General features: G+C 54.8%; 5 protein-coding genes across 5 annotated transcripts; all 5 read left to right on the top strand.

Annotated features, from left to right (window-relative positions):
* The first annotated feature begins 5 nt into the window (after nucleotides 1-5).
* BDV59DRAFT_24256 (cell division control 45 family protein) lies at nucleotides 6-2,991 on the top strand. Its single transcript, XM_073696036.1, has 2 exons — nucleotides 6-920; nucleotides 976-2,991. Exons 1-2 carry the CDS (start codon nucleotides 171-173, stop codon nucleotides 2,764-2,766), a joined length of 2,541 nt encoding a protein of 846 aa, XP_073548571.1. The 5' UTR covers nucleotides 6-170; the 3' UTR covers nucleotides 2,767-2,991.
* A 245-nt stretch (nucleotides 2,992-3,236) lies between these two features.
* On the top strand, nucleotides 3,237-5,059 carry BDV59DRAFT_177220 (uncharacterized protein). The gene is made up of 3 exons (XM_073689577.1): nucleotides 3,237-4,197; nucleotides 4,263-4,726; nucleotides 4,784-5,059. The coding sequence occupies exons 1-3, from the start codon at nucleotides 3,417-3,419 to the stop codon at nucleotides 4,982-4,984; spliced, it is 1,446 nt and encodes a 481-aa protein (XP_073548570.1). The 5' UTR covers nucleotides 3,237-3,416; the 3' UTR covers nucleotides 4,985-5,059.
* Nucleotides 5,060-5,846: 787 nt separating this feature from the next.
* Nucleotides 5,847-6,690, top strand: BDV59DRAFT_201570 (uncharacterized protein; the record flags this gene model as incomplete). The annotated part of the gene is made up of 4 exons (XM_073693836.1): nucleotides 5,847-6,065; nucleotides 6,117-6,233; nucleotides 6,287-6,406; nucleotides 6,472-6,690. 4 exons carry the CDS (start codon nucleotides 5,847-5,849, stop codon nucleotides 6,688-6,690), a joined length of 675 nt encoding a protein of 224 aa, XP_073548569.1.
* A 1,117-nt stretch (nucleotides 6,691-7,807) lies between these two features.
* Nucleotides 7,808-9,241, top strand: BDV59DRAFT_201569 (major facilitator superfamily domain-containing protein; the record flags this gene model as incomplete). The annotated part of the gene is made up of 3 exons (XM_073693835.1): nucleotides 7,808-8,130; nucleotides 8,180-8,320; nucleotides 8,401-9,241. 3 exons carry the CDS (start codon nucleotides 7,808-7,810, stop codon nucleotides 9,239-9,241), a joined length of 1,305 nt encoding a protein of 434 aa, XP_073548568.1.
* Nucleotides 9,242-10,306: 1,065 nt separating this feature from the next.
* On the top strand, nucleotides 10,307-11,499 carry BDV59DRAFT_24250 (uncharacterized protein). The gene has a single exon (XM_073696035.1). It carries the CDS (start codon nucleotides 10,512-10,514, stop codon nucleotides 11,400-11,402), a length of 891 nt encoding a protein of 296 aa, XP_073548567.1. The 5' UTR covers nucleotides 10,307-10,511; the 3' UTR covers nucleotides 11,403-11,499.
* The last annotated feature ends 156 nt before the right edge of the window (nucleotides 11,500-11,655 follow it).

The following is an 11,655-nucleotide window of genomic DNA, read 5'->3' as shown; positions in this document are numbered from 1 at the left end:
ATGACCCTCACCATACAATAACAACAATGGAACCGCCCCGACCAACGCACGCTCTATACTTGTGAATAATATAATCTCTCTGTCTGCTGGTTCGCTACTTATAGAAAGGCCTCTCGAAGGCCTACTCGTGTTTTCGATTTACCACCTCTCCCAGCGCGTCGCCTACGGCCATGTATCTCCCGCGCCAACTAATCTCTCACCTCTACCTCCAACTCCTCCAATCGCACCACCCGCTGTCTCCGCCGGTTCTGATCCTCGTGGCTCTTGAGCCTGACGCGCTCTGCGCCTGCCGCATCCTCACCGCGCTCTTGAAACGCGACTATATCCCGCACAAGATCCAGCCCGTTGCTGGCTATGGTGACCTCGCGCGCGCCGGCGAGGAGCTCGTCAAGCCCATGCAGACCACCCATGGCGGGAGCGGTGGCGTCGTCGTCTGTCTCGGCGTGGGTGGCCTGGTCGACCTCAGCGAGATCCTCTCCCTGACCAGCCCGGAGGACGAGGTGGAAGACCTAGGCGGCGTGGAGGTCTGGGTGTTTGACGCACGCCGGCCATGGAACCTGGCCAACGTCTACGGCGGCGAGCCCCAGCCGCTGGGGGAGATTGACGCCAGTGCGCGGCGGAAAGCGCGTGGCGTCGACAAGGGGTGCATCACGCCGTCGTATCGGTCTGGCGGCGGGGGGATCGTTGTCTACGACGATGGCGACATTGAGGAGGAGATGGCGGGTGAGCGTGAGGCGTATTGCGCGTTACTGGAGATGCCCGAAGTGGAGGATGATGAAGAGGACGATTTAAGAAGCGATGAGGACGACGACGCCGATCACCCTGCGAGCTCGGACTCGAGGAAACGCAAGTCGTGGCATGAGGAGGATGAGTCGGAAGAGGAAGACGAGCCTCCACGCCAGCGGCGACGGAGCAATTCGGTACGTTTTCGATGTCTCGATGAAGTGAGTCGAGTGCTGTTACTAATGTCGCTAGGGATCTTCACTTGCCTCGTCCCCGACTCGTCAGCGACGGAGGCCGCATGATTCTTCCAACTCGTCTCGTTCCGTCACCCCTGCGTCGGATGCGCCCTCGCCCGCGTTGCCGAAACAGCCTTCGGCGCGTTCGTTGAGGCGCCGGCTTCTACGGTTGAAGAGGAAGCATGAAACCGTGCTGCAGCGATACTATGCGTCGGGGACGTCGTACTCGGAGCCGATCTCGTCGCTGGTGTATTCGCTTGCGTCCGAACTGGGCCGCGAAGATAACGATCTCCTCTGGCTGGCTATCGTCGGTGCGTCTAGCTTGGAACTTAGCGGCCGGACCATGTCCGGGGTTGGTATCTCCAACGCGTCGGAATCCGGGGGTTCTGCTGGCTGGGGTGGGGAGCGAGGCGAACGAATACGTCAGATATTACGCGACGAGGTGCACCGTCTGAATCCCCCAGATCCCAATGAGCGTGACCGCGATATCCGTGCGGAAATTACCGGAGTCATACCCACCACGGCGAAGTCGCCCACCGACAAATCGATACGAATATCACCCGAACCGCGTTTTATACTTGTGCGACACTGGTCTCTGTATGATAGCATGCTTCACAGCCCCTACCTCGCATCGCGACTCCGGGTTTGGACGGAGAATGGCCGCAAGCGACTGCACAAACTGCTCGCGAAGATGGGAATCAGTCTGAGCCAGTGCCACCAAAACTACACCCACATGGATATGGAGCTGAAGAGAGTCTTGCGCCAACGGCTGCTAAAATACGCCCCGATGTATGGCCTGGACGGTCTAGTCCCTCCAGAGGCATCTGGCCATGCCTCTTCTCGTGAGGGGTGGGGATTTGTCCGCTGTTGGGGCTGGAAGGCGTGTCTATCTGCGACTGATGTCGGGGTGATTATCGGCGCTATTCTGGAAGTTGGTCCGGAAGAGGCTCCTGGGGCGTGGGATAACAAGCGCCTGTCTCGGCCGTCGAAGGAAACCCGTCTTCTGGAGACGTCTACGGAATCGGATTTGTCGAGTCTGCTTCCCCGCTTCTGGAGTGCCTACGATGCGTTATCGCTCACGTCGGAGTCGCCGACGCTTCTCCAAGAGTCTCTCCCTCTGGCACAACACCTTCATCGTGCCATCTTACGGACTGGCACGTCCTTGCTCTCAAAACATCAGATTCGGCACCTGAGAGCATTCCGCATTGCAGTCGTCAAAGACGGTCCCGATGTCAAGCTATTTACAAACCCTGGGGCCTTGACTAAACTTGCCCTGTGGATTGCAGAAGCCATTCGCGTCCAGGAACGGGAGCGAGGCGATTCCAAGGTTGGGTCGAAACGCGCCGCGGGTACTCCGCTGGTTCTTGCTGGTCTCGACGAGGACAGAGGACTTTATGTGGTTGTGGGCACTGGTGGTGGCGGTGGTGTGATCGACTTTGCGGCTTTATCTAAACGCCGAGAAGAGCGTCGCAAGAAGAAGGAGGCCAAAGAGAAGAAGCGGAAGGAGAAAGAAGACCGCCGAGCCAAGCGCGCCGCCGAACGGGCCCAACGAGAGGAGGATGACCAGGAAGAGGACGAGACCGAAGAGGAATCCTCCGAGTCCGACTCGGACTCGGAGGATGAGGATGAGCCTCGCAGCAACAGTCATATGTTGCGGAACCGGTTCGGCATTGCGTTCCAGGAAGTTGTACAGGAGACCAACACACGGGTTCGTATTGACAGCTTTGAGCACTGTGTGGTTGAAGTGCAGAAGGAGGATCTCGGAGGGTTTCTGGAGGCGCTCAGTTTCCGCAGTGTCGTCGGTTAAGCTGCTGTCGTCCGCTCTGACCAAAGCTCAAGTGCTATAGCACGTGCTTGCAATGCTTCAACTCCTTCCAGCGGGTGTCTAATGATCTATTATTGACCTGACTTGTTTTTACGCTTCTTCTCTTGGGCAATGCGTGATGGACGCGGGGAGTGCACGGAAATGGTTCTGCTTTTTGTCTGGATACTGGGAGGGTATGCGTCTGATATTGCTTTCTGTGGTTACTGTTCTTGACTTTATCAGTTTTGGATTTGCCTCTCATCAGCATCTGTGCCCGGTGGTACAGCTCTTTCGACCGTGATGACCGTTTTGCATATTCTCTACTACACATGTCCCGGCGCTTGTGGTGTTTTTTCTTCTCCCTCACCGGAGACGGATTTACTGTTGTCATCTGCATGGTGAATCTTCCTGTTGCTAGCGTTTTCATCTACGAGCAGACATGTTGAATCGAGATGTTTCTATATCCGAGGCCTCCATCAGCTGTACAGAGTACCTTCGGCCTTCTCGCCGATGTTCCGCCCGCCACGGAACATCCCCGCATCTTCTCCGCCTCCATAACAGAGTCAACGCGGGGATGCTTCTTCCCTCCTCGCTCTCCCACTCCAGCCCAATTGCTGCTGTCACACACCTCTACCTATCTTCACCTTCACACCATGGTCTTCCCACGCGAATACCCTGTGATTCCGCGCGAGAGCACTCTGGCTCAATTGCCTCCGGAGTATCCCACCGACGCCCAGAACGACATCACCCAGACCTTGACCACCGCGAACGTCAGCCGGCTGGTCGTGCTAGACGACGACCCGACTGGCACGCAGACGTGCCACGACATCTCCGTCCTCACGGTGTGGGACATCCCGACGCTGGTGGAGGAGTTCCGGCAGGACTCGCGGGGGTTTTTCATCCTCACCAACTCGCGCGCCTTACCCCCGCTAGATGCCGAACAGCTGATCCGCGAGATCTGCGAGAACGTCGCACGCGCCGCCGAATCCACCGGCCAGTCCGTCGACATCGTCCTCCGCGGCGACAGCACGCTGCGCGGCCACTTCCCGCTAGAAGCGGACGTGGCAGAGTCGGTGTTCGGTGCTGCCGACGCGTGGGTGCTGGCGCCGTTCTTCTTCCAGGGGGGCCGCTACACGATCGACGATGTGCACTATGTGGCAGAGGGTGAGAATCTGGTGCCCGCCGGCGCGACGCAGTTCGCCCGCGACGCGACCTTCGGGTATAAGAGCTCCAACCTCCGCGACTATGTCATGGAGAAGGCGCCGGGACGGTTCACAGCTGCGCAGCTGCATTCGGTTTCGATCGCCGATATCCGCGAGGGCGGGCCACAGGCCGTGTATGAGCGGCTCATGAGCTTCCCCAAGGGGGGCGTTGTGATCGTGAACGCGGCGGCGGAGTCGGATATGCATGTGTTTGTGGCGGGGCTGTTGCTCGGTATGGTATATTGTGGTTTTGTTTGTTCTCTGTGTGTTGGGTTGTGGCTGACCGACTTCATTCAGCGGAAGCACAGGGCCGGCGCTTCCTGTACCGCACCGGCGCAGCGTTCGTGTCGACCCGGCTGGGAATCCGGTCCAAGGCGCCCATTAGCGCGGCGGAGCTCCAGCTGCCCAGTCCGCGCACTGCGGGTGGATTGATCATTGCGGGGTCGTATGTGCCCAAGACGACGGCGCAGCTGAAGGTTCTGACGGACCGGCGTGGGGGAGCGGGCCAGCTTGCGATCATCGAGATGGACGTGGAGAGGTTGATCGCGTCGGCGGAGAGCGCCGCCGAGGTGGTCCAGCAGGTTGTCCAGGACGTGGAGTCGTACATCCAGGGCAGCAGGGACACGCTGGTCATGACGAGTCGGAAGCTTGTCACGGGCGACGATGAATTGTCGTCCTTGGCGATCGGTTCCAGCGTCGCCCAAGCGTTGGTGAAGGTGCTTCAGCAGATCCAGGTGCGGCCGAGATATATCATTGCCAAGGTAAGGGGTGTCCCTGTTTCCTATTTGACATGGTCGGAGGTGAACTCACGATCCTAGGGCGGTATCACTTCATCCGACGCGGCGACTAAGGGACTGAATGCGAAGCGAGCTTTGATTGTTGGTCAGGCGGCGCCGGGGGTGCCTTTATGGCGATGTGATGAGGACACGTCCCGACATCGCGGCGTGCCTTTTGTCGTGTTCCCTGGAAATGTCGGTGGAGAAGCGACGCTGTGTGAATTGGTGGAGGCTTGGTACTGAGTTTAGGGACATTGTATATATCAACAGGTAGATAGATGTCCAATGGCTTCTTTGGACGTTGCCGAAGGTATACAGGTTTAGTTTGATGTTCTTTGGCATAAATTGAAATGTATATACTTTTGATTGGAATTTATGCGGGCTTACATGCTCTATACAATAAGTTACATATATGGAATAGGGCTTTGGCTTGAAAAACCAGCGATGAACTCTAACTTAATATATAGTCATCATATGTATATAGATTTGGTTTGTGTCTATCGATGCTTCTAGTGTTTGTAGATTTGCATAGCCAACTGGGTTCGTGCAGCAAGGGACTGGAGTAACACCTTGATAGAGAAGCAGAGAAATTCACATTCTGAATGCCATCTGTTTTTTTTTTTATCGCCCTATTAATACAGAGACATGTGCTCATTGTGATCCTACCTACATTCCCCGGGTCTGGATTGTGTAATATCAAGGAGCCTATTCCTCCATTCCAGCCAAAGCCCGATGGGCTAGACATGGAAGTGGAATGTTTTCTCTCAAATGCTTCTTCCACCTTGAATATTGACCCTGCATTCTCTCCTAACAAACTACCGAAATCACAGACTGGCATAGGGCATCAGAACTTCACCGTGTGCCGGTTCATACCCCTTAGCAGTGGGCCTTGCGTTTACAAGCAGTATGTCTAATTACTGTCGCATGCATCCCTTCTATCCTGAGGAATGCGAATAAAACATAACATCAGCTACGTATGTAGATGCCCACAGATCCATACGGAACGATATTCCAGTTTAAATCCTGCATCGTTCCCCCCTCCAGGTTTGGACTCCCCAGATCGCCTCCTGCCGACAAAGATCACCAACGTTTCTATTCATTGACCATGCTTTTCAAAAACATCTTCACTGTTGCAGCTTTTGCTCTGTCGGTCGCTGCCGCGCCGGCTGCCAAATCTGATGACACCAATCCTGACCTGCTGGCCGCGTCGCTCCAACGACGCTGGGCTAGTTTGGACACCGGCTTTATGGAAACCCGAGTCAAGCTCGAGCGATACGCCAGGGAGACGGAGAAGATGACCGACCCTCGAACTGTCACGGGAGAGGTAGGTGATTGAGCAGTGTTCGATGCCATCCTTTTCCCTAATTCGGAATAGGATATCGTGAGCGCATACAACCAGACAGTGGCCAAGCCCCTGGATTACAAGGCCATGAAGCCAAAGGACAAGTTCAGAAACGAAACTCAATTAAACATTTGCACCAACTACCACCATGTGAGTGCGCTCTTGCCACAGGACAATTATCCACCCCATCTAATATGATGTAGACCATTACCACTGCCCTCCTGATACACGGTACCTTCTCGGAGAAGTCGAATGAATTCACGACGAAGAAGCAGCGTGATGACATGCAGATCGCAATCACTAAGTTTAACGATGAGATGAGCGTGAGTAGCTACTCTCAGATCTCGATACCGCATGTGGCCGTATGTGCACACTAACCGTTTTTCAGGCTCCCTTGATGGAACTGAGCGAGTCTCTCCCTTTGTGCATAAGCACTATGCAAGATGATCAGAAGATATTCAACAAGTCCCTCCTCGAAGTGGCGAAGGCCTTGGATCCCGCGAATGCCAGTGAGGATGAAGACACGAGTGAAGATACGAGTGAAGATACGAGTGAAGACACGAGTGAGGACACGAGTGAGGACACGAGTGAGGACACGAGTGAATGATCGGAAGGGCTGTCAAGTGAAGAATGAATAACCTCTTCCGTGAAGAATTGGATTCTAAATTCTCTGATTGTATTTATACTGCTTAGTCTTTATCTAATATTCATGTGGTTATCATGCCCAGTAAACTGTCCCACGTGCAGTTGATAATGACGGAGATGAAGACGTCGTCTTCCGCGGAAATGTAGAGATATATGGAGGTATACATGGATATAGACCCGATCCGTTTACTTGCAGTTTGACACGCTATTGCCCATGGAAATGATAGGAAGAGAAATTTCGGATGGTCCGCCTCCAGCTTATTATTGGGAACACGTATCATAAGAACTTCTATCATCCTGTCTCTTCTATACTGTCGGAACCAGCAGCATATGAGTGTCATTTGTCTTAAGAAACAAGGTAAAATCCTGACTACTAGTATTGTCCTATTTGGGATGCATGCCCAATCGGGATCGAGAGCAGATGGATTAGATCATGCAAAAGAAATATCAATAAAACCCCGCAGCAGATTTCTAATCATCCCCAATATCTCTTTTCATAATAGTATCATGTTCTGAATTCATCATTGCACCGAATACACCGAGTACTACAGGTCTCTATTGTCATGTCGTCAGCTTTGGTCCAGGCCGTCCATTTCGATGTTGTCTCTCCAGCATCCTCCAGTCCACCTCCGCCCTCAACCGAATCTATATCTCGGGGATCCCCGATTCGAGAGACAGGCGAATCTCCAAGGGAATCAATACATGGGAACAATCTTCCAGAGGAAGGGCGACAGGTTTTCACTCATGCCCAACTACGACCGACAACGAAGAGCCGTCAGATAACAATCACTGCGCTGATTATCCTGTCGAACTTGATTCAGGTGCGGCTCCTATAGATAGAGATGACAACAGCATTTAGTTTCCGCTGTGATAAAGCAAATCTAACTTGCATCGCAGATGACGGTGAATTTTGCCGGAGTAGCAGGCGGAAGACAACTAGGCACAGCACTCGATATCCCGGACACATATGCATCTTGGATTGCAGCCAGCTATGCGTAAGTAAACCATACTTCTCATGGCCTCACAGACAGCCCACACTGAACCACCAAATAAGGTTGACGCAAGGCACCTTTGTCCTCATGAGCGGCCGGCTGGGGGACGTATACGGTCATCGGAAGGTCCTTCTTGGGGGAGGCGCTTGGCTGGCTGTGTGTACCCTGGCCAGCGCATTCTGCAACAATTTCTATGCCTTTGTAACGATGCGAGCACTGTCCGGTGTTGGAGGTGCCTGCATCTTGCCAAACGCTGTGGCCATGATTGCGACCACGAACCCGCCCGGACGGGTACGAAACCTCAGTCTGGGACTATTCGGCGCATCTGCGCCACTGGGAGGTTACCTAGGAGCCCTCTTCCTCGGGGCGTTCCTTGAACAAACGGAGTGGAAGTGGTTTTTCGTCTTCATGTATCGGCCCTTTTGTGATTGCGACCTGCACATGCTGATTCGCCTATAGTGCCTGCCTTGGTGTTGTAACCTTCGTCTGTCTCTGGGCTCTCAGTCCCCCGGAGACCGCCGTCGACAAGCACGGGAAGATCGATTGGATCGGATCTGCGCTCGGAACCAGTGCATTGATTCTGTTCAACTTCGTCTGGAAGTAAGTGCGAGCACTCGCGCTTGTCGCACAGTCCTCTCGGAGAATAATGCACGACGTTGCGCTAACACAACGGCCTGCAGCCAAGCACCCAGCGTGGGTTGGTCCACACCGTATGAGATCGCCCTATTGATAGTCTCCGTGACGTTGTTCGGGCTCTTCAACGCCTGGGAGAAGTACGGCACGGCACATCCCATCATGCCGCTGGACATCTTCAAGGCCCCCTGCTTTCTCACCCTGCTGCTCGTGGTGCTGCTGAACTACATGGCCGTGGGAACGCTGATCTGGTACCAGGTGCTCTGGCTGCAGGACGTGTGGCGCTGGACGCCATTGCAATTCGCGGTGGGCTGGACGCCGTTCGTCGTCTGCGGAACGGGGGCTGCATGCTTGGCCGCATGGCTGATTCCACGCCTGGCGGCCCAGTGGATTCTGGCCATCGGCACGATCACCATCCTCGCATCAACAGTGCTGATGGCCACCGTGCCCCTGCGCCAGACCTACTGGGCGCAGATCTTCCCGTCTGTGGTGCTGTTCTCGTTCTGCCCGGATCTCGTCTACACGGCCGGCCAGATTATCGCGAGCAACTCGGTGCGTCGGCACCAGCAGGGCATCGCAGGCTCGATCATCGGTACCCTGAATCTCTACGGGAACAGCCTGGGACTGGGCTTCGCGTCCACCATCGAGGTGCAGATCGCCCGCAACTATGACGACCATGTACTGGGATACCGGGCGGCGCTGTTCTTCGGCGTGGGTATCAGCGCGATTGCGCTCCTACTGGATGTATTCTTTGTCCGGTTGGTGAAGGATGAACGTGAGGGATGGGAGGAGGATGTTGACCTGGTGGATATGGAGCGAAGCGATCGTGCGGCGGCCACGGGGGCTCAATTGCCTCCACGGCTGGAACAGACCCAAGGGATCGCGTAAGAAACTAGGCCAAGTTGTGTCCCCGGGAATGAAATGACGCTAGAGATCATAGAGATCATAGAGATGAAAATCATCATTCCCGATGAAGAAGGACAAACAATAGAGTTACACTCCATACCGTGTACGCCCGCAAGATTCTCAATCGACCAGTTTACTGTAGCTGCAATTCAATCTCACGAATCATCCACTTGAATGTAGTGTTTCTATGCCGATCCAAATCCTTCGACGTGGTCTCCTCACATTCAGCGACCGCAATCCGCTCAAGCCACCCACCCTCCTTCGGCACAGGTCCTTGAAACGAGCGGGACCCGCTGTATCCCAAGACCCACTGAGATCTTTTCTTCGATGGGATCTGCGCATCGCTTATCGAGCCGGAGCCTGACGAGCCACGGACATGCCGGGCTTCTTGCTATCGTGAATGGCTTCTGTGGCATCTGAGAAACACGGGCCAGGTGTCCTGTATCTACACCATAACATGTAGGTATCCCCGTCCCTTTCGGGGAGGCCCGGAATTTGACGACTCGCAAGGAGGCCAACTATATTCCTCAGGGTGGAGCTGACCTCCTTGCGCTTTCAGTCCAAAAGCAAACATTGATTATTCTCTCTGACGGAGCACTCGGTTCCAAGTGGACCTGCTCCGTCGAAGCGGGAGAGAACTTCTGTTCGCGTGGACGGCCCTCGATACAGTCGCTTGGATCTGACTCGTTCACTGCGGAAGCATTCATGTAATGAAATCCCAAGAGTCGGTGAGAAAGGGTGGTGTCTGTTTGTGTACGGCGTATCGGTCCGTGCATGTGTACACACATGCATCCATGCATGGTACGTCGAGGAAGGGGGAAAGGTCGTTTCCCAGGACACATTCCTCGATCCCATTCTCCAAGGGATTATTTGATAAGTCCCTTATCCACCGAATTTCGGAGGAATCCCTTCGACCATCTTGAGACTATATAAGACTGCCATCGCGCTGCTCCGATGTGAGAGGTCATGGAGCACCAGACGAAACCTGATGAAGGCTAATTGACGCCAAACCCCCCACCCGATCCTAGCAGAAGTGTAAATCAGAAGGGAAACGATCGCCCATATCCAATGATCTGCTGAATTCATGAGGTATCCTGAGATCCGTGGCTGAGACGAAACGCCCGATCCGTCGTCTCCTCATCTGCTGCTGCGGTCTTTAAACTCTTTTCCCTCCTTCCGAGAAACAAGAAGGCTGCTCCCATCAAGGCGCATATACCATCCGTGCCAGCCAGGCCAGGAAGAGACGCTGAAAATGCGCACCCAAGCTGAATACTGGAGGAAATACCTGGCGGGCAGCAGCCCCTGTCTGTTCCCCCAGCTGACAACCAAGGAGAAGAAGGACAAGACCAAGAAGCAGACGGCGCCGATAGCCCTTGACCGAGACCGCGAGATCCGCAGCTTCTGCCACCAGAATGGGGTGTCCCCGTTGAACGTCTTCCAGCTGGTCTGGGCCTCCATCTTGAGCCGCTTCGCCGCCAGCGACGACGTCGTCTTCGGGTATCGCGAGAACTCCACCTTCGACGGCACCCTGGTGCTGGAAGAAGAGTCCATCTATCGCATCCGCTTCCCCCTCGACAGCTCGATCCTGGGTCGTCTCCGGCTCAACAACAGCCGGTCCCCTCGCCATCGCGCGTTCCAGACCGGTTCCATCCCGGCCACCATGCGTCTGGCCGGCTACAAGGGCCAGCGGCTCTTCAACACCTGCTTATACGTCGAACCCTCCGGCGAGGGGATCACGTCGCCGATCCAGGGCTCGATGCCCTTCTCGACGCACTCGTCGTATCCCAGCCAGATGGACATGACCAGACAATACGACGTGATCGTCAAGATCACCGTCGCCGAGGATGCCACCACCTGCTCCATCGTGTATTCCAGCGCCTGCCTAGGCGAAGCACATGCCGAGCAGCTCGCCGTGACGTTCCGCAACGTGCTCGATGCCATTCTCGCCCACGGTGACGAAAGTACAGACGAACTGGACCTCTTCGCCCATGCCAGCTCGAGTGCATTCGCCATGGACGCTTCGAAGCATGCCCATATCTTCCCTCATAACTCAATCCCAGAACGATATCCGGACCAGCCTACCGCGCTAGCCCTTGCACATGGCGAAGGTCGATATCAGAAGCTCCAAGGGATGTCCGTGTGAAACTGTCCGACTTTTGTGAATTGCCTATTTACTTCTCTCATTTTCCTTAATGGCGTCCTCGGAATTGCCAGGCAGCGCTTTCTTTCTCTGCGCTTGTGCCTAGGATGATGTCTATCGCTTTTAGCTCTGTAATGCGGGTTCACATTCCCTCATTTGCTTCTATTCATTTTTTAATGGGCGTTGGAGTGGGTTTATGCTTGGTCTTTGGGTTATCACTTCTTTGTGCTGTATGCTGCCGTGGCAGTTGTTGTCC

This window comes from Aspergillus ambiguus (assembly GCF_047715705.1).
Source record: "Aspergillus ambiguus strain CBS 117.58 unplaced genomic scaffold BDV59scaffold_13, whole genome shotgun sequence".
In the NCBI taxonomy this organism is placed as follows: domain Eukaryota; kingdom Fungi; phylum Ascomycota; class Eurotiomycetes; order Eurotiales; family Aspergillaceae; genus Aspergillus; species Aspergillus ambiguus.
This window is presented reverse-complemented; position numbering and strand designations above follow the sequence as displayed.